We start from the raw sequence: 24760 nt of genomic DNA, 5'->3' as shown, positions 1-24760 counted from the left end.
GGCAGCATATTTCTCTCAGCTTGAGCGACTTCAATGGATATAGACCTGGCGATAATACCCACACTATGCATCCTATGCCTGCCCGAAGGATTGGCCATGTCCAAAGAGGAAACCAGGCTGAACTCACTGCAACCCTGAATGGCTACCTGCTAAGAGCTAAGGCGCGGGAGGGCTGCTGGACCGTTTAGCTTGTGTGGCTGGGTGCAGGGGTGCATTAAGGATGCCTCTGCTAGAGTTGGCGATGCTTGTTTGTGCGTTGAGTTTGGAGTTTTAATTCTGAGAGACAAACCGAAGAGTTGCACATTTGAACTCGGTGGAACTACTGCATTCCTCTTTCAGCTCCGATTCTCGATGCTGTGCAACCTTGGTATACGTCTGCCAAGTGCCATCCTCACCTTGTTGTTGTTGGTGGTGGCTATTTGTGGCTGCAGAAATATGCATGCACCGCCGGCCTGCTCCCATGAGTGCTTGCTTACACAGCCCATCAAAGATGATCAACGTCGATCGTTACATCAATTGACGTATTGTATTGTATTGTATTGTATTTGATTCTCTCAAGGTCTACCCCTTTGGACGGGTTCATCGTTGCTTTCCTTCAGACTCACCTCCATTACCGCGTTTGACTGAACACGGTGATATCGAGACACGCTTACATCATACGATGTCAACATCCGACAAGTCTATTCAATACCAAACGCTTCAAGATGTCGTCAAAACAGACATGAACTGTACATGTGAGGAGCCTCCTGGTCGCCAATCTGAGGTCCGCGACCGTCTGATACCATCTGGCTCCTCGTCGTTGGACCCAAAACGCCAGAGCTGGAGGCAACATTGGAAGAGGATTGGACTCGCGAGCATCGCTGCAATAATATTCGGTACCATAGCCATTCTCGCCTCATTGGCGATCCTCGTCTTTCTCTGGCAGGGCGCTCAACTCGCCGAGCGTCGTAAAGAGCCAGTCTTTTGGCAGACCATCGTCTTTCACGGCTGGGCTCCCCAAGTTGTCACCATTTGCTCTGCTGCGATCCGTATCGTCATGACTTTGCAAAACGGATTCGTGGTAGCGGCAGTAGCAGCCATCATGCTGGAAACGTCAGGTGCTTCACTCGTCGACACGGCCATGTTGTCTGTTGAGAGAGCCCTGGGATCAAGTCCTCTCAACCTTCTGCCCCCGGCTCTAAGGCGATGTTCCACCAGAGAGGACCGTATTTCAGCTATACTGCACCTTTTACTGGTAGCGACTGCTCTGGTTATTAGTCTGGCTTCAACCTTTACCTCGACCATTCTCCTCTCTGACTTTAGGTCCAGCTTGATTGCATCGCCTTCTGTCACGGCCAAGGTGGGAATCGACTTTTCCACAGAGGGAGAGTATCGATATTTTGGAACGTCTGTCGTAAAGTCAAGGCCCGTGGCCAACTGGCGATTCGCCGAAACCAGAGACAGCGAGGGTGCCCCCTCTACCAAGGGCGACACAGGCGATACATACCGTTCCATGCTGCCCTTCCAAGACGTAGACTCGAGGAGACTACTCGAGTTCTACTCTGGGTCTGCCGCCGTCACCAACTTCAGGACCATCTGCGTTGCCCCAGAGTTTCGAAACTTGACTCTTGCTCGCATCCAAGACCCGGATAACGGCGGTGAGATGAGCCTCAACGTCCTCGCCGACGTACCTCCCAGCTTGGATTGGAAGTTGAAGTTTGAGCCCCTCGCCGGCGCCTACAAGCCTAGTCCAGTAAAGGCTCGACTGCTCGATACTTGGCATGCCTCTTCGCCGCCTAGCTGGCCGCTGACACTCTACTACTCTATTGACGACACGTTTACGCCCGAGAATCAATCAACTCTTTGGCCCTATTTCTTCCACCGGGCCCTGCTCTTCAACTCAACTATGCTCCTCAACGACACCAATACAGGTAATGACGACCTGCCTGAGGCACTGCGCAATCTCACTACAAAGAAACAAGGCTTGTGGACAAAGGTCATCAATGCCGACGGAGTTGAGGTTTTCAGTGCTACCGAATTCTACTTCAACAATGCTGGACCGCGACTGTACAATGTCACCATGTCTGGCCGCGGTATCAAATCCGAGCCTACTGGAGACTGGCGCCGTGGACCAGGTCATGAGAACCAGATTGATATCCTCCACCAGATGGGCATCGGAGCTGTTTTTGAAGATCGCGGTATCTTGGAGCTCACCGTAGGCTCTCACCTTCCCGAAGGTAACAGACCCTATCATATGCCCCTTGGCCCTACCGCTCTATCGGCCTCGGGTACCTCATCTTACCCCATCTCCCAATTCTCCTGGGCCTTTAGCGACTCCTGGATGACCACCACTGCCATGGGCTCGATGGAGTTCCCGCACCCGACTCACTCATCCGTCTTTCAGAGTATCATCCAGCAGACTGAGGACCCGGCCCGGGCGGTGCAGGCCTTGATGACTCGACTGTACCAGATGCAGTACTATGATTTCCTGCCAGACTTTGATTACAAGCAAACCACCAAGATGATATACTCGACCGAGAGGATCACCCCGTCACGGTGGACAGGGCTTCTCATCGTCTTCTGCCTAGTGGCGGTCCATCTCCTGCTGGTCTGCATCACGATGGTGCTTTTCATTTCTCGGACGAGGGGTTCTGCGCTTGGGAATATCTGGCAGGCTGTTTCCCAAATGGCTTCTCCCGAAACGAGGCAGATTCTCGAGTCGACAGATTTCAAACGAGATGACGAGTTGAAATCCTGTGTAAAGGCGATGGGCAAGGACGCTGGGGTCTATGGCATGTCAAGGTCAGTTGAGACGGGGAGGATGGAGATTCAGCTGAAGGAGAGAAGGAAGGAGATTATGGATTTGCAATTGCTACCATGAAACATAGATTTGAGCAAACTCTTTGCACAGGTCAAATAAACGATGATGGACTTGAATGTTCTTTATTCTTACAAGAACTCATATTACACGTATTCCACCCACAGCCTTATCCGGGCTGTCCAACCCGGCGTGATGCTCAACTCCAATGGACCAGCCCAGCCTCTCGCACTCCTTTCCACATATTAACCTCCTATTGTGTGCAGTCTCCCCAAAATAAATCGTCGTAATTATGCCACAGGAACAGGAGCGGGGGCCTCGGTGCCGGAGGCGGACCTGGCCCCGGGAGGAGGGAGGAACATGGGGAGGTAGGTAACAGCGAGGGACATGACTGCGACCTTGTTAGCGTGAGCTCCTCGTTACGAACAGCGGAACCAATCAACAGTTCTTGCGTGTCGCGCTTAGAGAGTTGGATAAACGTACTCGACATGCCGACGGAAAAGTATCCAGGTGTGGTAGAGTTCTTCTTAGACTCCTCACTCTCACCCAGCCAGCTCTGAATGGAAAAGACAACAGCAGCCCTAATCGATTCCAAACTCATTAGTATCTCGTTCGTGCATCAATCGTCGCATCGCGGGACGACACCATCGCGCCACCTCTCTCCATCCTCAGGGGGAGACTGATCAACCCACGTACCATCCCACAAGCTTGTTTCGCGTAAACATGGCGGCCATAGGCAGAGTCGTGGACATTGTCGAGGAGAAGTCGGTCGAGTCGCCCGTAGCCTTGGGCTCCTGGTAGGGGACGACTGGTGTCCTTGGGTTAGCTCCTGGTCGCATCACGGAATCGCATCGCGCTGGACTCATTCTCCGTCGGGTAGGAGAAGTGAGAAAATCTCGAAAGATACGGGCGGTAACTCACTCAGGTCAGCTCGTCGAGCATCCTTTGTGGGGGCCATGATTGCTGTTGTAAAGGAACACGGTGACGGAGATGGAGATTGGAGGTTGTCGCAGTTTAGCTTGCTTGCGACCTGTCGAGTTGAGTTGAGATGGGGGAGGCTTGACGAACTGTGGCTGTGGCATTTCGTGTGGGGAATGCGCTATACTAAATACAGCTAGGTGTGGCGTCACTTCTTGACACCTACCTAAATAGGAAATGGGTCTGATGCCCCCACAAAACGACATCCACCAAGACTTGCATCATGAACAATACAATAAGGGTGATTGAAGCAATTGACTTATCATTCGAGACACACTTATTTCATCTTTTATAGAGCCCTCGACGGGGCCTGTTCCGAGGGGGGATTGCACCAGGCAGCGTAACACAATGGTCGACACAGACGCCGCTGCATCATGAGCGTGTATATACATGACAACGGGTATCCTCCCAAAACTTGCGTCGACAACATCAACATCAGCAATACATCAGATCATCACAATCCATCCACCCATAACCCATAGCCAGTCCCGTAACATTCGCTCAGTTCCATACAGTCCCGCGCCAAAATTCAAAAAAAGACAATCCCATAGAAAAAACGCCGAAACATGCACTTGCTTGTAGCCAAGTCAGAAGAGGGACTTGACCTACTCCACCCTGATGATGACCTTCCACTGCAACGCCCCGGCCTCGCGAATCGCACAGGCCAGACATCCTCTCTTGCGCCGGCTGATGATGGCATTCCAGCCTTTTTGAGCACAGAGGGCTCGGACCAAGATTTCCATGTCCGAGCCAAACTGTCGCTTTCGTGACTCAAAGTGCATCTGCTCCGCGGCAGGGAAACTGCCTCGTCGCTGAACAATGTTGTACTTTGAGGTGAGTCTCTCGATGGTCGGAGACTGAGGAACTTCGGAAAGGTTGGTGATACAATCGATGACAAGCACACGCTCGCTGCCCATTCGCGAAGGCGAGCGACGGTGAGTCTGAGGAACAGCAAGGAGTTCCGACAGTGGAGCGTGCTGTCTCTTCAGGAGCTCCGAGATGTGCATAACCGTATAGTTGTACCACTTGTGTAAGGGATGGCCTAGGCTTTGGTTAGTTATGGTGATGAGTTGATTAATAATTGATCCATACCTGTCCTGTGTGCCGGGCGAGAGCTCTTGCCCAGCATATCGGAACCAGAGACATCAATCTGCTGAATTGTTGGGCTAGACGGAGACTTTAAGAAGCGAACGCGATGCGATGGTGAGCATGGGTGCGCGGTGACAAAGTTAATATCGTAAGAGAGCGAGAACGAGAAATCCTCAGGCGCAAATCCGTCAATCGAAACACCAAAATTGATGTTGGCGGGGAACGAGAGAAGTTCAGGGTCCTTGATGTTGGAGCCCGCGAGCGAAGCCGACTTGGCGAAAGGCGTAGCCTGGATAGAGTTGGCGGGAGCGAGCAGTTCTAGGGATCGCAGCGTAACGCTCATCAACGGAGGAGGAGTAGAGTAGTTGTTCTCGTGGGGGATGATAAAGTCGGCAGGGAGAACCGAATATTCATCGGCATCTCCAAGGATGGAAGACTCTCGCTCGACTCGCTTCTTTGCCCAGAGCCTCGCCTTTTTTCCAAGGTGGGCATTATCCTCTGATACCATGTTAGCATTCTCGTGACCCAGTATTGATGACTCTGTTGAACTTACCAGCTACCTCCTCAACCTCAATGTTGACCCAACCCTCGTTAAGACCAAGGGGCAGAATGTCGCTAGAGACCCATCCCATGCACTCGGCAGATCCTTTACCAGCTGCAATAACTCGGCCGACAATGCAGGACGTGCTCCAGAAACTCTTGCCAGAGTAAACAAAGCCGCCACACAGATTGGCAAACGGGCCCAACTTTGCCATAGCATTCTTATCATTCTCGAGGAGGGTAGCCATCAAGAAATGATACACGCCCTCACCTGGGAGCATCAATCCAAAAATGTATGATTTGGAAAGCCATCCCGAGGAATGAAGAGCAGCAGCGAGCTTCCGTCGCTGAGGCTGGGGCTTGTTGCCGTTCTTCTCGCCAGCCGGCCGGTCCCATGCCCCGAAGTACGATGCTCGCTTAGAGCCATTTTCCTTGGGAGTCTTGACAGGTGAAGGAGATGGTGCAATGCCCATTGACTGACGGGCACTCTTCGCAATGAGGCCTTCGTAGGTATCAATACCAGGCCAGCGCAGCTTCTTTGCGAAATGGGTGAGACCGTCAACTTGTTGCTGTGAGTGTCGGCCCTTAATGGTATAACTATAGTTCGTGGCGGGCGTGGCCTCCTCCTGACGTTGGCGGAAGGTGAACTTGCTGACCAGTGATCCAAGCCAACCTGACGACGACCCAGGAGGAGTCATGGTTCCCTTTGGAGTAGAGTCCTCGGTCTTTTCAATCTCGACGTTCTCAAGCCAGCTTCGGGCAAGATGCAAGGACCACTTGACCATGGGGGTAGCAGCCCTCTCAAAGTGAACGACGTCAATGGGGCGGAAAGCTTCGACGCCATACTCCTCGCCCTCGGTGATGGCGTCTAACCGGATGAGCAATTCGGTAGCAACGAGAATCTGCATGAGAAGCCAGTATTTCTCCTCAGCACGCTCACTAGCACTAGTAGCATCGTGAATGGAGGAGGCATCCTCGAGGTCGTCGTTGTCGGCACCTCCCCAGAGGATCTGGCCTAACCTGATCCTCCACTCGACATGAGTAAAGTCAAACCAGACATTGGCAGTACCAAGACACTTAAGGAGGGCATTGATCTGGTTGGTCAGACTGTAATGGTCGCGCTTGTCGACGACAGAATTGACAGGACGCATAAAAGTGTGAAAGAGGTCCTGGTAAGTCTGGACAGTCGTCTTCTTGCGGAGATCATTGACGCGATACAACTCGCCATTGCGCTTGATGCGGTCGAGGATCTCTGACTCGGGGAGGCGGCGTAAGTACCCCAGCGGGGAAAGCATACGCTCGCGTGCCTCGACAATGGCCTGAGCCTTTTTGCCGACACTGTCAAACCCCCATTGCTCTTCCTGAAGAGAATCGCCGACAGCGAGCTCAAGGGCGGCCGAGTAACCCATGGTTCCCTTCTCGAGGCCCTGCATGCTTAGCATGTTGGGGCGTTCCCGACAGCGGATGAAGAAGTGGGCCTTGCGGGACTCGACGGCCTTCTTCTGGGCGGCGGCATCATGATTGAGATCGCGGGTGAGATGAGGCCATGCAGTGAGGCCGCTCCAGGCCCTGTCCTCGATCTGGACGTGATCGGTCAAGTCGCGGATCTCCAATGCCTCGTCAAAGGGGAATGCGACGCTGGGATTGGGGGCGCCAGAGCAATGGCCCTCGCTGCGGGCAAAGTACTGGGGGGCGCCCGAGAAGAGCTTCTCAATCTCAGACTCGGAAAGGGTGGCCATGATTCTATCCAGCTTCAGAACGGGCGTGGGCTTTGGCTTTGACGGGGACGAGCTGGCATTGTCTGGCTCAGAGCCCGGGTTCGGCGGCGGAGGAGGAAGGGGCTTGTTCTGGTCCGGTGGTGAACGCGGGGAAGCAAGAGTCCTTGGTGAGTGTGACGGCGATTGTGATGATGAGGGTGTCTTAGTCCCTTGGACTTGGGGGGATCTGCCGTTGGAAGCTGGAACTGGAGGTGGGGCCTGGCGGCGGAAGCCTCGGTCGGGAGGAGCGGAGCGTGGCGGAGGAGAATGCGGGGAGGAAGCGACCTTGCAGGAGGCAAGAGATGTTAGTGGCACGCTCAAGAAGTAAAGAATTGAGGGAGAGAAAAAGACAATTAGGGGACGAGACAATTGAGGGATGAAAAAAATGACAGATTTCTTTTGCTGGATAAACGGGAACATGCACGCTCGGCAGGCTTTAGACCGGCACAAGGCCAATTGGACCTCCGGTATCCATACTCTATGGCATGGTGCTGCGGGATACAGCAAGAGGCGCACCGACCTGAGCCCATAGCCCCCCCATCGAGCGAGGCATGACCTGAGCATCAACAGAAGGTGCAGCGGATCGTCCTGGCACGCGACACCCGGACCTGGGACTGGCCTTGCTCCAGGGCTTGGTTGGCTGGGCTGAGGGTGGCCTGATGGTGCGCCATAGGGGAGGGGAGGGAGACGCCAGGTCCCCTCGAGTCAGGGATCAAATGCCACCAAAAGATGAGATGTCTCAGCGGTTATTAACAGGTAGAGCAAGAAAAACCTCTCTTTCACTTACACGCTCCCCATCACCCTCGGCCACATTTACCCGTCCACCTCTCTCCTTGACGCGCTTCCTCGCCCGCGCAAGGAGACCCTGAAGCAGGTAGTCGGGCCTGGCAAAACGGCCAGTCCCCGCTGCGGATGCACCAATGGCGCCAGACTCTTCGGTGTCGTCCTCGGCGCTGTCCTCGCCGTCGTTGTCGTCGTTCATAGCCGCCGTTATAGTTGTGGTGACGCCCATGGCGCTCTGGGGCTGCAGCGCCCGGGATCGCTGCCGTTCATGATGCGCCGGCGCAATCTTATTCTCAGCCGATCTGTCCTTCTGCTTCTTCTTCCTGTCCCTCCTCAATGACTTGCCAGCGGCGTCACTGAAAGTACTGCTCGCTGCTGGCCGCGGAGACGGCCTAGATTTGGTAAGTGGCATCGCCGTAAAGACGCCGCTTGCGCTCCAGGGACAGCAACAGCAACAGCAATGGAGATCAAACCCCGGCGCAACGCGGGCATCCGCCGCCGAAGGTTCGGATCGGCTTCGGCGATGGTGGCGATGGCAGCCAACCTCCAAAGTGGGACAGCGCCCACAGTTGAGAGCGGGATTTGACACGACCGAGATGAGCTGCTGCTGCTTTGTATCAGTCGGTCAAGCCAAGGTTCCGTGTTTTCCTAATCGCTACCGCCGTCAGTCAGATGTTCTCTGCGTTGGTTCGCCCTGCCGGCTGCGAGCAGGATTGGCTCCGGCGCGCATTCAGGGCTCCGTCGACAATAACTCGACCCGTCTTGTTGGTTCCGGCGCATGTATGGATGTATGTATGTATGGGCAAAAAGTGTATGGATGGGGAATGCAATCTTGCAGTGACAGGAAGGAAAATAACTCGCCGGTGACGGGGGCAAGGCCATAGTTATCATCGACCCCCGTCCTTCTCGTCAAGACATGGAAAAATGCCCTCCACTCGCCTGTCAGTCCACGTACGTACATTCTCAGCATATAATGCTTCCCAGGAGTTCAAGCGGCTGTCTCAGGTCGTCGGCGCACAATCCCGTGCAGCAAATAAATCCGCCCTCTGCCCCTCTCCCCGTTCCTAGGCCTCTTTATCCGCTTCTCTTCTCCCTCTTGTGCAACAGTCCCCACGCGCGCGCGGGTATCTGGGAGGCCAGGACGGTGGGCCGTGGTCCTTGAACCTGGGAGGATCGTGGGCCGTGGCACCTGGCAAAAGAGAGGTGACGGGGGAGGATCTGCGATTCGATTCGCGTCGATGCACGCTCGCATACAACACGTACGTCCAGAGCCAGCTTCTGCACCGGCACATCACCAAGGAACCTGGTTTATATATTGCCCACCCCGGTGATGGACCAGCTATCCATGCGCCCGCCCGTCGGGTCCCATGGATGCCAGAGCAGAGCCCTTTCTCGGGCTGCTAAAACTGAAAACTGGCCATGGCAGATCCTTCTCTAACCGTACCTGTGAGCCTCAGCCTCAACCTGGCACTGGAAGCTGCGGGAGTTTGTGGGCCTGGCCCAAGGAATGCAGCGTAAAGTGGAGGGGCTTTCCGTCTCTCAACCTGGGGCCGACGAGTTTCGAAACCTCCGTCGCGAGAAAGCCGAGCCAGGAATAGGAATATCCACCGCTTCTTCCAAGTTTTCTCTTGTCTATCCCCAGGATCCGAAAGCTTCGTCATCTTCAAACTGCTAGTCGAAATCTTGAGAGTAGTATCCCCGGATGCGAGAATCGGCATTTGACGCTCGGTCGTCCTGTCTTGGATGGCATCGGGCTGCTGAGTTTGTCCAGGCTAGGATGTTCCAGCCCTGCATAAACAGCTTCCTTCTTTCAAAACGTACTACTCCGTATCCTTCTGGACGTGCGTATGTGCGTGCGCGCGCGTGCGTGCCTTCGTCTTACATGCGCTCGCCCGTGCCATGGCGTCTTGTTTGTCCCCAACCAAAAAACCTCAGATTCGCAACATTCAGCGTTGCATGGATGTTTGGACCCGGGATTGCTGCTCAATTGTGTTGGTTGCCGATATCTAGGAAGCTAGGAAGCGTGGTCTTCCCTCGTCATGACCACCATGAGGCCCCTCCGTCCACTTTACGACTCCTTCGCGTTTCCACACTCACCACCAGCATTCTCTTCATCATTGTGCGTCCATGTGAAACAACGGCCGCACCCCGGTTGCAACCGTTCGGCCCCATCAAAAACCCTCGAAACACGCGGCAACTTGCAGCCGCGAACTCTGTCGAGCGGGAGCCTCGCCCGTCCAGGTCCAAGGGGTAGCTGCATTGCACCCGATGGGACCGACCGTATTAATAAAAGGCACCCGATCCGATGGGAGTACCAAGACAAAGGGAAATGGGTATCGAGATAGCCGCGAGGGCGCAAACTCCAGCCAAGCAACCCATGTAGCTTTCTGCTTTCAAACACTTCCTGCACCTCCACACTCCCCAACCTTTCAGCCGTAATTTCGTTTATGGCCTTGTGCACTCTTCGAGGCCGTTCCGGGAATGCGGTGGATACGTGCTCCTTCTCTTTGTCAGATCATTTCACCGCCTCTCTATCCAACATCTCGCAGCCAGCATAGAGCGTGTTCCGGGCATGCGGGAAAACAATACTCCAGCTTGAGCTGACCTGCACGAGGCATTAAGCCTTCAGCGTTGAAGCATTGGTAAGACATGGACTAATACACTTCCAAACTCAAGCTGGGGGGGTATCATGCACGACGATGAGCAGGTACTTGGGATCGGGCACAATCACCAACTCCTGCTTCTTTGTTCGTAACCGTAGCAGCTTCACCTCGTCCTGTCCAGCATCAGCATGAGTCCTTGTTTAAACCTTGGTTGAGGTCCTCACCTCTCCGTCCAGCTCCTGGACCAAGCTCCCAGAGCTATTCACATAGTTCCACACGACCGCCGCAAACTGCTCGACTCCCTGCGTCTCGCTCTCCTCTAGCGCGGGGGCATCGTTTGAGAATGATGTGGCGGTCGAAGTAGTTCGTGTCTTGGAGGTCTGTAGGGCATCGACTTGTCCGCTGGTCTTGAGAATCGCACCCGTAGCTCGGTCAAGGACGATGCTGGCCTTGACGCCAGGCTTCTTGGACAGGCGACCAAGCTTCTCTTCGAGGGCGTCTGGCCCGTTTCCCTATCTCTCGTCAATAAACGAATCAACAATCCCTGTTCGAGGCGACATACCAAAGCCGAATCAGTCATCGTGAAGTCGAAAACAAGCTTAATGTCCGTCGTGATAGTTAACTGTTGCAACGGGATCGGCCCCTGGCGACGTGATTGGATTGACGCCAGCTCGGTCGCGGGGCAGGACCTCACGAGTTCTGCCGCTCAACACCGCCAAAAGTTTAGAGCCCCTCCAAAGAAGGAAAGTAGATCTTATCAGTCTGTCTGGCTGGATCAAACAATCTCAATCACAGCGTACAAAGAACAAGACCATTGCGTAACGTTGCAGGTGCTCACGTCTCTTTCAACCTTGCATTTACAGCCGCTTCACTACTCAAACCGGCATCATGGGTTCCAGCAACAAGAAGAAGAAGGAGAAGAAGAAGGACTTCCAGGTATGACCGAGTCCCTACGCCTCATGATGAACATGAACTGAAAAGTGCCCAGAAACCAAAATTCAAGGTTGGAAAGGATAAGGCAAAGGCCTCCAACTTTACAGACACCAGTTTCAAGTCAAAAGGTGAGAAGGATGCTCGCATCTGTGGTGTGAGGAGTACTAACAGCCACAGCCATTGTGATGGGACAGCAGTCCCTCTCGACAGTCGCACCAGATGTCGTCCAGCAGTTCAAGCACAGTCTATCACTCGCCTCTGGATCTAAATCCGACAAGCAACGACGAGAAGCATTGGCCTACCTCACAAGCCAACTCTCATCAGAACCACCTACCAACCCCGTGGGGACTCACGCTGTTCTCGCCAAGCTACTCCCTCTCATCTCCGACAGCTCGACACCAGTACGAAGCCAACTCCTCAAACTTCTTAGAGTTCTCCCTCCGGCAGAAGTCAGGCACAGCGTGGAAAAGGCCATCATGTTCATTCGAGCAGGCATGACACATCTTTCAGCCGACATTAGCAACGACTCTCTCGGTATGATGGAATGGCTATTGGACGTCACCGAGGGTGACTTAGTCATATGTCCGGGAGGGTGGGTGAAGACGCTCAACAGCTTCTGTGCCATGATGGGATGGGCATTATCATCGTCCAAGGCTGGATGGTCGTCAGGGTCGCGGTCCGGTCTTCGACCCAAGGATGCTTCGACATACGCCCGTCAGATTACTACACTATCACGATTCATCGAGGCTGGCCTTCGACATGAGGAAGAGATACCGGATGACGAATCGGAAATCTGGGACAACTTGTACAGAATCCCCCGAGACTTGAATGCTTTTGAATATCTGAACCTGTACGGTTCCCGACGCGACGAGGAGGGCGAGATGTACCCAAGCCGACAAGCCAGACAACGAGTGTTCCAGCGGAGGTTCTTGGAAGCGATAATAAAAGGTGCCGACCAGGCGAAGAAGGAGGGCGGCGCAACTGGGCGTGCGGCCGCTGGTCTCGACAAAGTGCTGGAAGAAGGGATGGGTGACTATGAGAGCTCGACGGCGATGGATACCCAGGATCTGTTAAGTCTTTGGTGAAAAGTTTCAAGATTTTCAAGGCGTAATCAGCTATATGGATTGTTTTATCTGCATTCAGAGCTGCCAGCATGCTCTTTAGTTGTTTGCCCCTCGTGCCCGATTCACCGTACTTCTACCTCGCCTTCACTAATCTCAGATGCATTTTACAGATACAAGGCGGTCTACACAAGTGCAAGCCTAGAAGGAGGAGTTCGCTCTATGGACGTATAAACAACAGCTATAAATACCTAGATAGGAAGAGGTGCTGCCCTGAAGCCCGAGTTGCAAGCGGGCAATTCACACAAAGGGCTCAACAAGGGACAATGCATGTTTCCAGACAATGCAGCACAAATGCGGCGAGAATAATAAAACAAAGAGATTATTAAAAGAATATTTCAGCTTCTTCTCTAGTAACATTTACTCAATTCTTAAATTATCAATATCTCAAGAAGGGGGGAACATCATAAACAATCCACACAGTTATCCCCCCCCCCCCCCCCTTATATAATCGCTACAATATCTCCTTCTGTAACCACCAAATTCCAAACAGCTTCCCCCTCTGATTCCTCCCGTGCCTGTGCGGGCATCCTCCGTCACCGGCAAACAGATGCATCCCCCTCCCAGCGTTGCCTCCGACTGCGGCCTCCTATCCTAAGTCTTAGGGCCTGGTCAACGCGTTGTGTTTTCCCCTAAGACTTAGGATCATAGAAACCTGAGGAAGCTCCGTGAATCACCGCGTGCAGGAAGGCACGTGCAGGCAGCCACATCAACATCTGCTTCTCCTCTTCTCCTCCTCTCTCTCTTCTTCTCCTCACATCCTTCCCACCTCCGGCCTGACACTTCTCGCGACCTCATCGAGAACGGATCAGAAGCCACTTCTCTTACGCCTCAAAGCAGCACGAGAGGAACAGCGCTGAGTTGTTTCCTCTGTTCTGCGCCGAGAGCCTCGTAAACAGGTTTGTCGCCGCCGCCGCCGCCTCCTCCTCCTCCTCCTCCTCCTCCTCCCGCTCCTCCTTCCTCTACTCTCATCTCCCTCTCCTCCGCATTTCGCATTTCGCATTTCCTTCATCACGACCATTTTCCTCCTTCATCTCCTCCTACGCTTGATGCTCGAGATATTCGCTGACAGCTCCCGCGCAGTAGGCTCGCATCTGCTCTGTCATGTGAACCCGCCGGCCTTCAGCTCACCTTCTGCCAAGCATCGAGATTCGCAAGTAAGTATCATCTCTCTTTTCTGGTCATTTATCCCATCCATTCTCTTCTATCCCCGTCCTACAGCAGTAGCCTCACCTAAGCTTTCGCAAGCGCAAGTGCTCATTGCTAGTTTTGACACACCACGCACCATCCCACACTCATGTGTATCTCCTGCCTAACTTCTTACAACAGAACTTCGACTGCAATGACTGCCGCTTGGGCTACCGGCCCTCCTTCGGGCGAGGCCACGAACAGCAATGGCCAGAATGGACACGCTCAGAACCATGGCGATCAGGGCGATGAGTCTTCCAAGGCCAAGTGGGCTGAGCCCCAGGCAGTTGACTACACTGCCCTCGCATCCCAGAATTACGACCAGGGCTGGGGTTGCAATGCCCGTTCCTATGAGTGGAAGGACGAATACGGTGACGTTGGACCAAAGTTCCCCGAGCTCGAGCTTGAGCTGTTCGGCGACCCCAGCACTCGCCACGAGCGCACTGGTCTGGACTTCTCTCAGTAGGTGGCCGTCCTCAGCTCAGTCGTCTTCAGTATTGCTAACGTTACAGGATCCAGAGCATTGAGGTCCAGCAGGAAGGGCCTCAGAAGATTGGTCCCATCGGTACCTTCAAGGACGCGGGCCTGCACCCCGTTATGCTGGAGAACGTGAACCTTTGCGGTTTTGATAACCCAACTCCGATCCAGAAGTTTACCATCCCCTCAATTCTCCAGGGACACGATGTCATTGGAATTGCTCAAACAGGTAAGCTCTCAGGTTCGTGTCACTGATGACTGTGCTAACGAGACATGTAGGCTCTGGGAAGACAGCCGCTTACTTGATTCCCATCCTGAGCAAGCTCATGGGGAAGGCCAAGAAGCTGGCTGCGCCGCGCCCCAACCCCCTGACCTTCCGTGAGGGTCTTGATGAGGTTACTGCCGAACCTCTGGTTCTCATTGTCGTCCCCACCCGTGAACTTGCCATTCAAATCTTCAACGAGGCGCGCAAGTTCTGCTACCGAACCATGCTGCGACCTGGTGTTGTCTACGGAGGTGTCCCCATCCGTGAGCAGATCGGTCTGCTGGGCAAGGGCTGTGATGTGCTTGTTGGAACCCCAGGACGTCTGGTCGACTTCATCCATCGTCCCAAGTACCTCACCCTTCGACGTCTCCGATACATGGTTATCGATGAGGCTGATGAGTTGCTCGATCTGGACTGGAACGAGGACATTCACAAGATTCTGTCCGGTGGTGGTAAGTTCACATCACAGAGAGCCCAGTATCAGTGACTAACCAATACCTCACAGAACAGGATGAAGGAAACGTCAAGTTCAGCCTTTTCTCGGCCACCTTCCCCAAGTCGGCTCGAGATCTCGCGAAGAACTACCTTGCTGCGTCCCATGTCCGTTTCCGTGTCGGTCGAGCTGGAAGCACCACTGCCAACATCAAGCAGATCGTGCTTCCCGCTGAGCCCCATGAGAAGCGTGAGATACTCTTGGGACTCCTGGAGGAGATGCATGGTGTCCGCACCATCATCTTTGTGAACAGTCGCCAGGCTGCGGACAACCTGGACGATTTCCTTTACAACATGAAACTGCCTGTAACGTCGATTCACAGCGACCGTACTCAGCAGGAACGCGAGGCTGCAATGCGCTCTTTCCGCTCGGGTAACGCACCCATCTTGATCGCGACAGGTGTCAGCGCTCGCGGCATTGACGTCCGCAACGTCGTTCATGTGATCAACTATGATCTTCCTTCCATGGACCATGGCGGCATTGAGGAGTACACTCACCGTATTGGTATGTCCTTCCTTGCCTTGACTTTAACTGATGTTCCAGGCTAACTTCTCAGGTCGTACCGGTCGCATCGGACATCGAGGCATTGCGACATCGTTCTTCACAGAGCGTGACGAAGGGATGGGAAGCGTCCTCACTCGCACTCTTCTCGAAACCAACCAGGAGATTCCGGAGTGTCTCCAGATGTACGTTCCAGAGGGTGAGGCCCGCACCAAGCTCAAGTTTGAGGCAGACTCGGACTTTGACCCCAACGACGTCGCTGGTGCTGGTGACGCTGGCGGTGCTGCTTGGGGAACTGGTGACGGCGATGGCGGAGATGGCGGAGATGGCGGCAACGCTTGGGGAGGAGGAAACGCCGGTGCCGAGGGTGGTGACGCCTGGGGTTCTGGTGGAGGAAACACCGGGGCAGGAAGTGGCGATGCTTGGGGCTCTGGCGGAGGCAACTCGGATGCCAACAACTGGAACAGCGCCCCTGCTGCTCCTGCTGCCTGGTAATCTCTTCAGGATCTGTCACGGGCATCTGTCACCGACATCTGTCACTGACAACCATCAACATTAGGGGTTATAAAATGGTGAGATCTGGGGATCTAGTAATCGAGTAGGGGCTGGGTATACATCAAGTACTGGTTCTATTAGTCAATCCTTTGACAAAGTTCATAGCTGATGAATACGATGCTCTACATGTTCTTGAGAATTTTGGCCAGGCCCTTGATTTTCCGTGTTGGTCCTCCATAGCCCAGTTCAACGACGCCCTGGGTGAACTTCCAACTGTTTGGCTGACTTGCGACGGGATACTGCACAGGAGGGGGGATGCTCGTGCGGACGCCCAGCCAGCCGAAGCGGTCCTCACACACAGCCTTGGTATTGCACAAGCCACGAAGACCCTCTTCGCCAGCGAAGCGGCCGTAACCAGAGCCGCCGACACCACCAAAGGGCAGCTGAACGGCGTAGTAGACGGCAAAATCATTAACGGCGACCATTCCAGCACGCAGACCCTTGACGATGGGTTGCAGATTGGGGTCACGCTCAGAGCCGTGGACAGAGGCTCCGAGGCCAAAGCTGTCGATGTTGGCAATGGAGAGTATGTCCTCGGGAGACGAGGACTTTGCGCGGAGGAGGGTCAGGACAGGGGCGAAGCATTCGTTCTGGGCGATGCGCATATCGGGCGTCACGTCGGCGAGGAATGTTGGCTGGAAGTAGTGACCTTGGGGGTAGTCGGGATGGTTGTAACGCTTGCCGCCAGCAAGAAGACGGGCTCCCTGGGAGACGGCTTCGGCGATGAGTTCCTCGAGGCGATCGAAGGAGGCGTCCGAGATCATAGCACCAACGTCAGCCTCAGGGCCCAAGCGGAGAGCCTTGACACGAGGCGCAAGAAGCTCGACGAGCTTATCGTGGATGGCGCCGGGGGCAATAACACGCTCAATACCGATGCAGTTCTGGCCAGCAGCTTGGAAGGTTCCACGAAGGATGACTTCAGCAATGCGCTTGAGATCACGGGAAGCAGAGTCGAGAATAATAAAGGGGTCCTTGCCTCCAAGCTCAGCAACGACAGGAGTCAAACTCTTGGCAGCACTGGCAGCAACATGGTGGGCGACGCTCTGAGAGCCGATGAAGGTGATGTGGCTCACACCGGGGTGGGAGGTGAGATGGCCGGCCGTTTGAGGCCAGCACACGACAGTCTGGACAAGTTGGGGGTCGAAGCCATGAGCGACGAGGGCGCCGCGGGCGATACCGGCAAAGTAAGAACTCGACCAAGCCGTCTGCTCAGAGACCTTGACGATGATACCATTGCCAGAAAAGAGAGCGCTGATGACGGGACCAATCAGGTTGTGGAAGGGGTAGTTCCAGCTGACAAGAGCAGCGACGACACCCAGAGGCTCATAGTGCACCGTGTTGCGCTTATACATCATAAGAAAGTTGGTCGGACGTCTCGAGGGGCGCAGAGCCTTCTCGCCGTGGGCAAGAGTCCACTGGATCTTCTCAACCGTGACGAGAATCTCACCAAGCTGAGCATCAACCATGGTCTTTCCGCTGTCCAAGCAAGCAATCTTGACGATCTCCTCTGCATTATCGAGAACATGCTGCATCATTGAGCGCAGCACGGCCCGGCGCTGGTCGAACGTGGTCTCGGCCCATTTCTTCTGAGCAGCAGCCGCAGACGCGACGGCGCGGTCGATAGCAGCAGGCGTCGCGGCGTTTACATTGCCGAGGAATTGTCCCGTGGCCGGAGCGTAGCACTGAACAGCGGAGCTGCCCGAGACCTTGACAGAGGGGGCGTCGACATAGGTACGAGGCTCGGGGATCTTGGGCGCGGGGACCGTGTAGCGGCGGGGGCGGCCCGTGGCGGCCGATACGGAAGCCTTTGCTATAGCATTGGTGATGCGGATGAGGAGGAAGGTAAAGACGATGGCAGAGCCAGTTGCGATGGCCGAGAGGGTGTTTTGTCTGAATACAACGTGGTTAGTTTCCTCTGTGCGGGCTCAATGGCTGGGTATAGCTGAAGCCTTACGAGATGTTGTACTCGGCAGCAAGCTCATTGAACCGCCGCCAAGCGGTGAGAATGAACGGTTCCTGATGCTCCATTGCCGATGAGAAAAGGAGCAATTGCAATTCTCTCAACCGCAGTTGTCCGTAGAAGGAGGAGGGGGGGGAGAATTGAGAGTCTCCTTTTTGTGTATCGTTCGACTTGTTGAGCTGCGGCTTCGTTTCTTATGAGTGTGGATGCGACGTGCAATTGAGGTCGGATTAGCGCCGGGGATTGGGTGGGGCTTCCTCCTCCGAACGTGCCTGCCAAGCCTTGACCGCCAAGGGCAGACGCTCCTGCCGTATTCGTACTCGATTTATCTGATCCTCTCTCACGCAACGGCAGGTGCTTCCCGTCGGCACCTACCGGAGGTGGGCAGGGGAAGATATAAGATCCAATGCATTGCAAGACAGTCTCAACACCACGGATGAATTGTAATATCATCTTGATTTCGTGTCTGGTCTCCAAAAATAAGGGACAACCTAATTATATAGCCACTCCTATTTACATCCCCCATTTGATGAGCCCATCTCCTACTCCCCATCTCTCTCTCGGGCCTTACATCCTCCGCCGTCTGCCCAACGCCAGTCCATCTGTTTCAAGCGTCTCTCTCTCTCTCTCTCTCTCCCCCTCTTCACAAAATGAAAAGTCCCTGGTTGGGGAATGAGGTTGCTGCCTTTTCAGCTCTAAAGATGCAAAAATATGGGAAACGACATGAGAGAGGGAAAAAATAATAAAAAGGTGATAGCACCGAAACGACCAAAAAAAAACAATCATACAAGAACCCCTTTTGCATGTCCCCTTTCAAAACGCCCTGCGTGCGTAAAGCAAAGCCTCCCAGGGTGAAGGCTGGGAGGAGTAAACAACCAAATCGACAACCCCCCTTCCTTCCGCTACCTGCTCCAGTGTATGAGATGAGCTCTCTGACTGACAAAAGTTGGAGGGGAGCAACTCGTAGATCGCTCGTGCAGATCATAAGTGCATCAATGGCCCCCTATGTGGCCCGGGATATCAAAAGCGGAAAAGGGTAATGAGAATAGACAACTCGGAGCCCGACAACGGCATCTATGCCGCCATGCCTGAGTTGAGGTAATATACAAGGAGCGTCAGGGTCTCAAAAGTCGCATGGAGCCATTTAGACGTTGGCGCTCTTGGTTAGCGACAGGCCGCGGAGTCGGGGGCGAAACCGGCCGCCTTGTGATTGACTTGACTCAATCCTTGATAATCGTGCGGCTGAGGTGAAGTCGCTGCTGGCCTCGAAGCTGGGCCGTACCCTGTCCATCGATGCTCGGACGCGATCATATGATGGCCGGGCACGGTCAATAGACGGCCGAGCCTGCATGGGAACATCCATCGACATGCGAGGACCCGTGTAATTAGTCGAGTCACTACCATTCTGGCTATGCTGATTATACGTTGTTGTTCGCGTCGCCGTCGAAGGTGGGTAGATTGGTCGCAGGTCCTCGTCGACGCTTCCATACGCCATGTGCTTGGCTGCCTTCCTCGACTTCCTTGAGCTCTTAGACGACTTGGACTTGTCGCTCTTGGTGTCGGCCGTGAGAGGGTCGTTTGACTCCTCCTTCTCTGTCAGATAAGCAAACTTGCCCATCCTCTCTTGCTCACGGATAATGTCGACATCGTAAGGCCAGTACACCTTCTGGAGAGCCTTGATGGCAAATCGAGGGAAGAGGCAGATGACGGGCACCAGGAAGAATACGGCCCAGAACGACGCTTCTTGGTACACCTGGGCGGCGGTTCCGTAGAAGAAGTCGGATGAAGTGAAAGACGTGTACACTCCGGTCCAGAAGAAGATGAACACGTCGCTGATAACGACAATGAGCACCATGAGCCAGTCCCATCGGTACGTGTTGATCAAGATGTACATGTTGATCGTGATGACGGCCGGGTGAGCGATGTAGGCACCGAACCGGAGACGGTCCTCCACGCCGAGTCCGTTGCCGGTCACGACGATACCGGGCTCGAAAAGCAAGTAGGGGATGAAGAAGACCATAACCGACTGGTAGACACCGTCAACCATGTAGAGCCTATCGCAGGTTAGCATTCGTCACGATCTTTGCATGGGATTCTGTACTCACCAGAACTTGAGCTGGGTCCACTCCAGTCGCTCAATACCTCGGCGGTAGAGCTGAGGAACGGCCAACGATACCTTGTCAGACACATCCTGATCCAGCACACCCATAATGGCGACGGGCACCGAGGTGAAGAACAGGTTGAACATGAGAATGTAGGTGTAGTCGAAGAGATAGGTCATGTCGAAGTCGCAGTAGAGACCGTACCAGAAGATGGCGAACGTCCACACCATGTTCTTATAGAAGAAGTTGCTGATACTCTCGGCCAGACGGCGGTAAGACCAACGTCCGTGGACAAGCACAAGTCTCTGAAGAAAACGGAACTGGGCGATGGCATAATCGGAAGACATGGCCGCCTGGCGACCTTCGACACCGGCGATACCGACACCGACATCAGCCTCCTGGATCATGGCGACATCGTTGGCACCATCACCGATTGAGAGCGTCATAACATCCAAACCATTCTTGACCATGGCGACGACAGCAGCTTTCTGAGCGGGACTGACTCGGCAGCAAAGAACCGACTTGCACTGCTTGCACAGCAAGAGGAACTTTTGCTTCAGACGGTCGTTAAGGACCCATCTAAGTGTAAATCCATCAATAACAAGTCCGTGAGTCGGTGCGGGAGGCTCGTGGTTCTTCTTGGCATGGGCGAGGTCCTCGTCGCTGCCTGTGATGTTGAAAGTCTTCAGGTTGTCATCCAGCAACTTCTCTGCCATGTCAAGGAAGGTGTCGTCAGTCACTTCTCCAGCCTCATCCTCCTCCACCTTCAAGTGAATCAGTTCCATGTCGTTGTTGAGCAGGTTGCATGAGAAGCCGATGTTGATGGCAGTCTCGACCTTGTCGCCTGTGAGAACCCAGAGCTTGATACCAGCGTCACCCAGGAGGGCAATAGTGTCGGGCACACCATCCTGCAGACGATCCTCAATAGCAGTACCACCAATCAAGTAAAGATCGTGCTCAATCAGCTCAGCCACAGCCTCGAGCTTCTCCTCTCGGTCCTCCAGTGCAGAAGCAGCAGCGTCGTGCTCCTTCTTCCAGGTTCGATACTCTTGCTCAGAAATTTCCTTGTGGGCAATGCAGAGGGTACGGAGTCCTTCTCGGGCAAACATCTCCAGGTGCTCAGCGGTTTCCTTCCTGAGCTCCTTCTGCTCTCCTCGCTTGAGGCGAGCGTAGATGACACTGTCGGCACCCTTGCAGAACAGAACAATACGGCCATCGGGCATTCGCACAATTGAGCTCATTCGCTTACGGCTCGAGTTGAACTCGATCGTGTTGAGAATCTGGTAATGTCGGTCCTCGCCCAAAACGTTCAGGTTGATACCTTCGCCCGAGTGGCCGAGAACTGTGAACCCCATATCGCGAGCGGTAGAGACAAGAGCTTCCTCATCGGGGGACTGAGCCTTGAAGATCATCTTGGGCGAATCACCATCGATCCTTTCAGCAATAACGGTATGGCAAAGAGCCAGAGCAAGCATGAAGTAGTTGTTGGCCTGCTGCTGTTCGGGGCCGTGCTCGCCAGCCAGGTCGGAAACGAAATCGGGGGCAATGAAGGTGACGTCCTCATCGTGAAGGTACGGGCTGTCATGAATTCTGCGAAGGCCGGCAATTGCGCGAACCTTTGCGTCAGCAATCTCGACTCTGATCCTCTCGGCTTCCTTCTCAACATCGACGCCAAGTCGCTTCTGCATTCCAGCCTGGGCTTCGGTATAAGCCTCTCCGTAGGGTTGTCCATTGATCGTGGCCTTCTTGAACTCCATGACGTTCTGAGTGAGTGTGCCGGTCTTGTCGGAGAAGATGTACTCGATTTGGCCGACATCATCCGAGATGTTCCAGGACTTGGGAATACAAGGTTGGTCAATCTTTTCGTAGTACATGTCCACATCGCTGAAGATGAAGATGGCCTGCAAGGTTCGAACGATTTCCAGGGTGATGTAAAGGGAGATGGGAACCAAGTTCTGGAAGAGAATGATAGCAGCCCAGAAGGTGATGAAACCACTCATAGCGGGATTTCCACCAATAGAGCCGAAATCGAAAAAGTAGAGTGAGGCATCCGTCTTTGCCCATGCGACGCCGTTGACGATAGCGGACAGGAGACACATGACGAGCAGGATACCGAAGTTGCAGACAACGTTGAAGTTCATCTCTCGGGCAATTCGTGCGCGCTTACTAGGGGTAATACCGGCATTCTGCATAATCTTGGTGTCGTGACCAGTGTAGACCACCACACCGAGAACCCATTCGGTGTTACGGAGGTTGCAACCACGGAGAAGAAGATTGTCGATAGTGATGGGCTCCGTCATATCCTCAGGCTCGTCGTCAGCATAGCCAGGCACGGTCTGCTGCCACTTGATGGCACCGTTGTACTTGTACAGGTTGGGTTGGGGAGCCTCGCTCTCGATAACAAATTCGGCGCGTTCGCAGTCGCGGGCGTGCTTGAGGGATCGACCACAGCGCACAGCCTGGCGGACCTTGAGGTTGGTCTCACCATCCAAGTTCTTGGTCTCGACATAGCAGGCTCCATCGGGATCAGAGGTGGAGAGAATAATGATGTCGGCAGGAAGCTCCTCGTCATTGTAAATTCGCACAAAATCGCCCACAACCAGACTTTTCCAGGCATCCTTTTGGAATCGAGCGCCAGCGGCGGGATGAGTGTAGTTGATGAAATCTGACTTCATCTGCGCGAGAGCCGCTGAACGCTTGGCGTCCTGCTGGTCGGGAAGCTGAATCTGAATATGCGGGCCCGTAGCCTGGGGCGACGGGGATGGAACGGGGGTCATCTGAATATCCTCGCGGGCGGACATGAAAGACTCGCGGTTCGTGAAAGGTGAAGCGATAGACCCACGCACGGATCGTCTGGTACGATGCGATTCAACCGAGGGACGAGGAGCATCCTCCTGCGTTGGGCCCATCTTCCGCTTGGCCAGCTCCTCCTTGGCCTTCTTGGACCACAGGCTCTGGGTAGAGCGCCAGATGAGACCGAAAAATCGCGAGTTGGCTTTCTTGAACTGTCGCCAGGCGGAGACGTCTCCCTCGAGGACGTTGACATTTGTCCAGTTTCGCAGTCGATGAACCGGGGCATTGTTAAGCTCGATATCGAGAATGGTTCTTCGGTAATCTTCGATGGCATCCTTGATAGCCGTGACAGTGATGATGAAGATCAGGGGAACAGCATTCAGGCCGGGATTCACGCCGCCGAAGATGGGGAAGATCTGTACGATGGTTAAGGTTTATGTGCAAGGCTGCAAGAGAGTGGAATCGTCAACTTACGACCAGGATAACCAGGAACAAGAAGAAAATGTTGGCGACATTGTGGAACTGGAACCACAGGTTCTTGGGCACGAAGGATATGGGTGTATACTTGGCCGTTCGAATCTTGTTACGCGTGAAGGACTGGATGGGGTGACCATTCTCGTCGACGAGCTCTTCCGGCAGAGGTTGATTGAAAAAGAGTGTTCGGTTCTCGTTATCCTCCTCAACTTCATCATCGTCGTGGTTCTCGGCAGCGTCGTGAGTTGGTTGATCGTCACCGGGCGGATCGGAACCGTCGGAGGGTGGTGAGTTCTTCTCATTCGAGCCCGTCTTCTTGTGTCCGATGCGGTTCATTAGGGAGTTGCGCTTGTTGTTGCTGCTATTGACGCTTTTTCTCTGGGTGGCCCATCGCGCTCGCTGGGTAGCATTAATGGCCTGAGGATCAAGGTGACCGTCAGTGGTTGTTGTGGTGGTCATGTTGTTGAAGTCGCGGGCAAGCGCCCGATCGGCCCCTCGAAGCCAGCCAGATTGGGGACACTTGGGCGGAGCAAAAGTCGAGCGGGCGAGGGAGAGGGCGTAGTAGGTGAAGCGGATAGAGCAGGTGCAATTGAAGCAACACCAGCTGCTCGTAGAATAGACGGCGGGAGGCGGACGGGCGATGTTTTGAGGCGAACAACGGCGTCACCCGGGCCGTTTTCTGATTGTCGTCAAGACGAGGGAAGGGGAGCGTTGCAGGTTGTTTGAAGCAGATGTGAGGGCGAAGTAGACTACAAGCAACAACAGCAGCGGCGCACCCAAGGGGAGTTGTGTAAGCAAGAACGGGGCGGCAAGGAAGGGAAAAAAGCTACGGTGGACTTTGGAGCGACCCTTACCCTCCGCGCCGCCGCGGGCTCCCACTCCCCATCCACACTCCCCGTCATCCCGTCCGCCAGTCAAAACCATGCAGCCCGCTGAAGGGCCTGAGACTCTAGCACTCTGGGATGGCCATTTCTGGACGGTACCCGCTCGGGACATTGAGCCTGGGACTCGCTGGCGAGAGCTGCTCCAAGGGAAATGGCAGTGGAGAGTGGGTGTCTAGGGCGTGGGGCGTCGCCGGTGGTGGGTGGGTGTGCGTGGGGAGCTGGCATCCCGGCCCATCCGACGCACTCAATCGTCTGCCCGGAATGTACACCCCAGGTACCTGTCTCCAAATGCTGGCCTTCCAATGCCTGGTCTTTGATCCTCCTCTGGGAGAGGCGCCTGCAGCCTCTAGTCGAATCCTGGACTCTCTCTGGCCGACGCAGATGCCTCGCTGTCTCGCATTCACTTATGCTTGCTTACGACCCCAGAATCCGGCCAGTACAGCCTCTATTTCAATCTATCCGTCCGC

At 54.5% G+C, this 24760-nt stretch overlaps 8 protein-coding genes across 8 annotated transcripts; 3 read left to right on the top strand and 5 right to left on the bottom strand.

The window, feature by feature from the left end:
• Nucleotides 1-661: 661 nt before the first annotated feature.
• LRP88_05090 (uncharacterized protein) lies at nt 662-2860 on the top strand (the record flags this gene model as incomplete). Its single annotated transcript, XM_083241652.1, has 1 exon — nt 662-2860. One exon carries the CDS (start codon nt 662-664, stop codon nt 2858-2860), a length of 2199 nt encoding a protein of 732 aa, XP_083102800.1.
• A 227-nt stretch (nt 2861-3087) lies between these two features.
• LRP88_05089 (uncharacterized protein) lies at nt 3088-3755 on the bottom strand (the record flags this gene model as incomplete). The annotated part of the gene is made up of 4 exons (XM_083241651.1): nt 3088-3188; nt 3281-3378; nt 3494-3605; nt 3719-3755. The coding sequence occupies 4 exons, from the start codon at nt 3753-3755 to the stop codon at nt 3088-3090; spliced, it is 348 nt and encodes a 115-aa protein (XP_083102799.1).
• Nucleotides 3756-4380: 625 nt separating this feature from the next.
• On the bottom strand, nt 4381-8356 carry LRP88_05088 (uncharacterized protein; the record flags this gene model as incomplete). The annotated part of the gene is made up of 4 exons (XM_083241650.1): nt 4381-4817; nt 4868-5362; nt 5418-7446; nt 7949-8356. The coding sequence occupies 4 exons, from the start codon at nt 8354-8356 to the stop codon at nt 4381-4383; spliced, it is 3369 nt and encodes a 1122-aa protein (XP_083102798.1).
• Nucleotides 8357-10615: 2259 nt separating this feature from the next.
• Nucleotides 10616-11127, bottom strand: LRP88_05087 (roadblock/LC7 domain-containing protein; the record flags this gene model as incomplete). The annotated part of the gene is made up of 3 exons (XM_083241649.1): nt 10616-10720; nt 10772-11059; nt 11110-11127. The coding sequence occupies 3 exons, from the start codon at nt 11125-11127 to the stop codon at nt 10616-10618; spliced, it is 411 nt and encodes a 136-aa protein (XP_083102797.1).
• A 308-nt stretch (nt 11128-11435) lies between these two features.
• On the top strand, nt 11436-12565 carry LRP88_05086 (Rix1 complex component; the record flags this gene model as incomplete). The annotated part of the gene is made up of 3 exons (XM_083241648.1): nt 11436-11483; nt 11536-11608; nt 11658-12565. 3 exons carry the CDS (start codon nt 11436-11438, stop codon nt 12563-12565), a joined length of 1029 nt encoding a protein of 342 aa, XP_083102796.1.
• A 1378-nt stretch (nt 12566-13943) lies between these two features.
• On the top strand, nt 13944-16020 carry LRP88_05085 (P-loop containing nucleoside triphosphate hydrolase protein; the record flags this gene model as incomplete). Its single annotated transcript, XM_083241647.1, has 5 exons — nt 13944-14251; nt 14302-14495; nt 14546-14983; nt 15037-15528; nt 15581-16020. The coding sequence occupies 5 exons, from the start codon at nt 13944-13946 to the stop codon at nt 16018-16020; spliced, it is 1872 nt and encodes a 623-aa protein (XP_083102795.1).
• Nucleotides 16021-16202: 182 nt separating this feature from the next.
• LRP88_05084 (meiotic recombination directing protein) lies at nt 16203-18108 on the bottom strand (the record flags this gene model as incomplete). The annotated part of the gene is made up of 2 exons (XM_083241646.1): nt 16203-17970; nt 18035-18108. The coding sequence occupies 2 exons, from the start codon at nt 18106-18108 to the stop codon at nt 16203-16205; spliced, it is 1842 nt and encodes a 613-aa protein (XP_083102794.1).
• Nucleotides 18109-19184: 1076 nt separating this feature from the next.
• Nucleotides 19185-23868, bottom strand: LRP88_05083 (uncharacterized protein; the record flags this gene model as incomplete). Its single annotated transcript, XM_083241645.1, has 3 exons — nt 19185-20094; nt 20146-23351; nt 23410-23868. The coding sequence occupies 3 exons, from the start codon at nt 23866-23868 to the stop codon at nt 19185-19187; spliced, it is 4575 nt and encodes a 1524-aa protein (XP_083102793.1).
• Nucleotides 23869-24760: the final 892 nt, after the last annotated feature.

Source organism: Fusarium phalaenopsidis, assembly GCF_050370095.1.
Source record: "Fusarium phalaenopsidis strain FUZ10S chromosome Unknown contig_32292, whole genome shotgun sequence".
NCBI classification, from domain to species: Eukaryota; Fungi; Ascomycota; class Sordariomycetes; order Hypocreales; family Nectriaceae; genus Fusarium; species Fusarium phalaenopsidis.
This window is presented reverse-complemented; position numbering and strand designations above follow the sequence as displayed.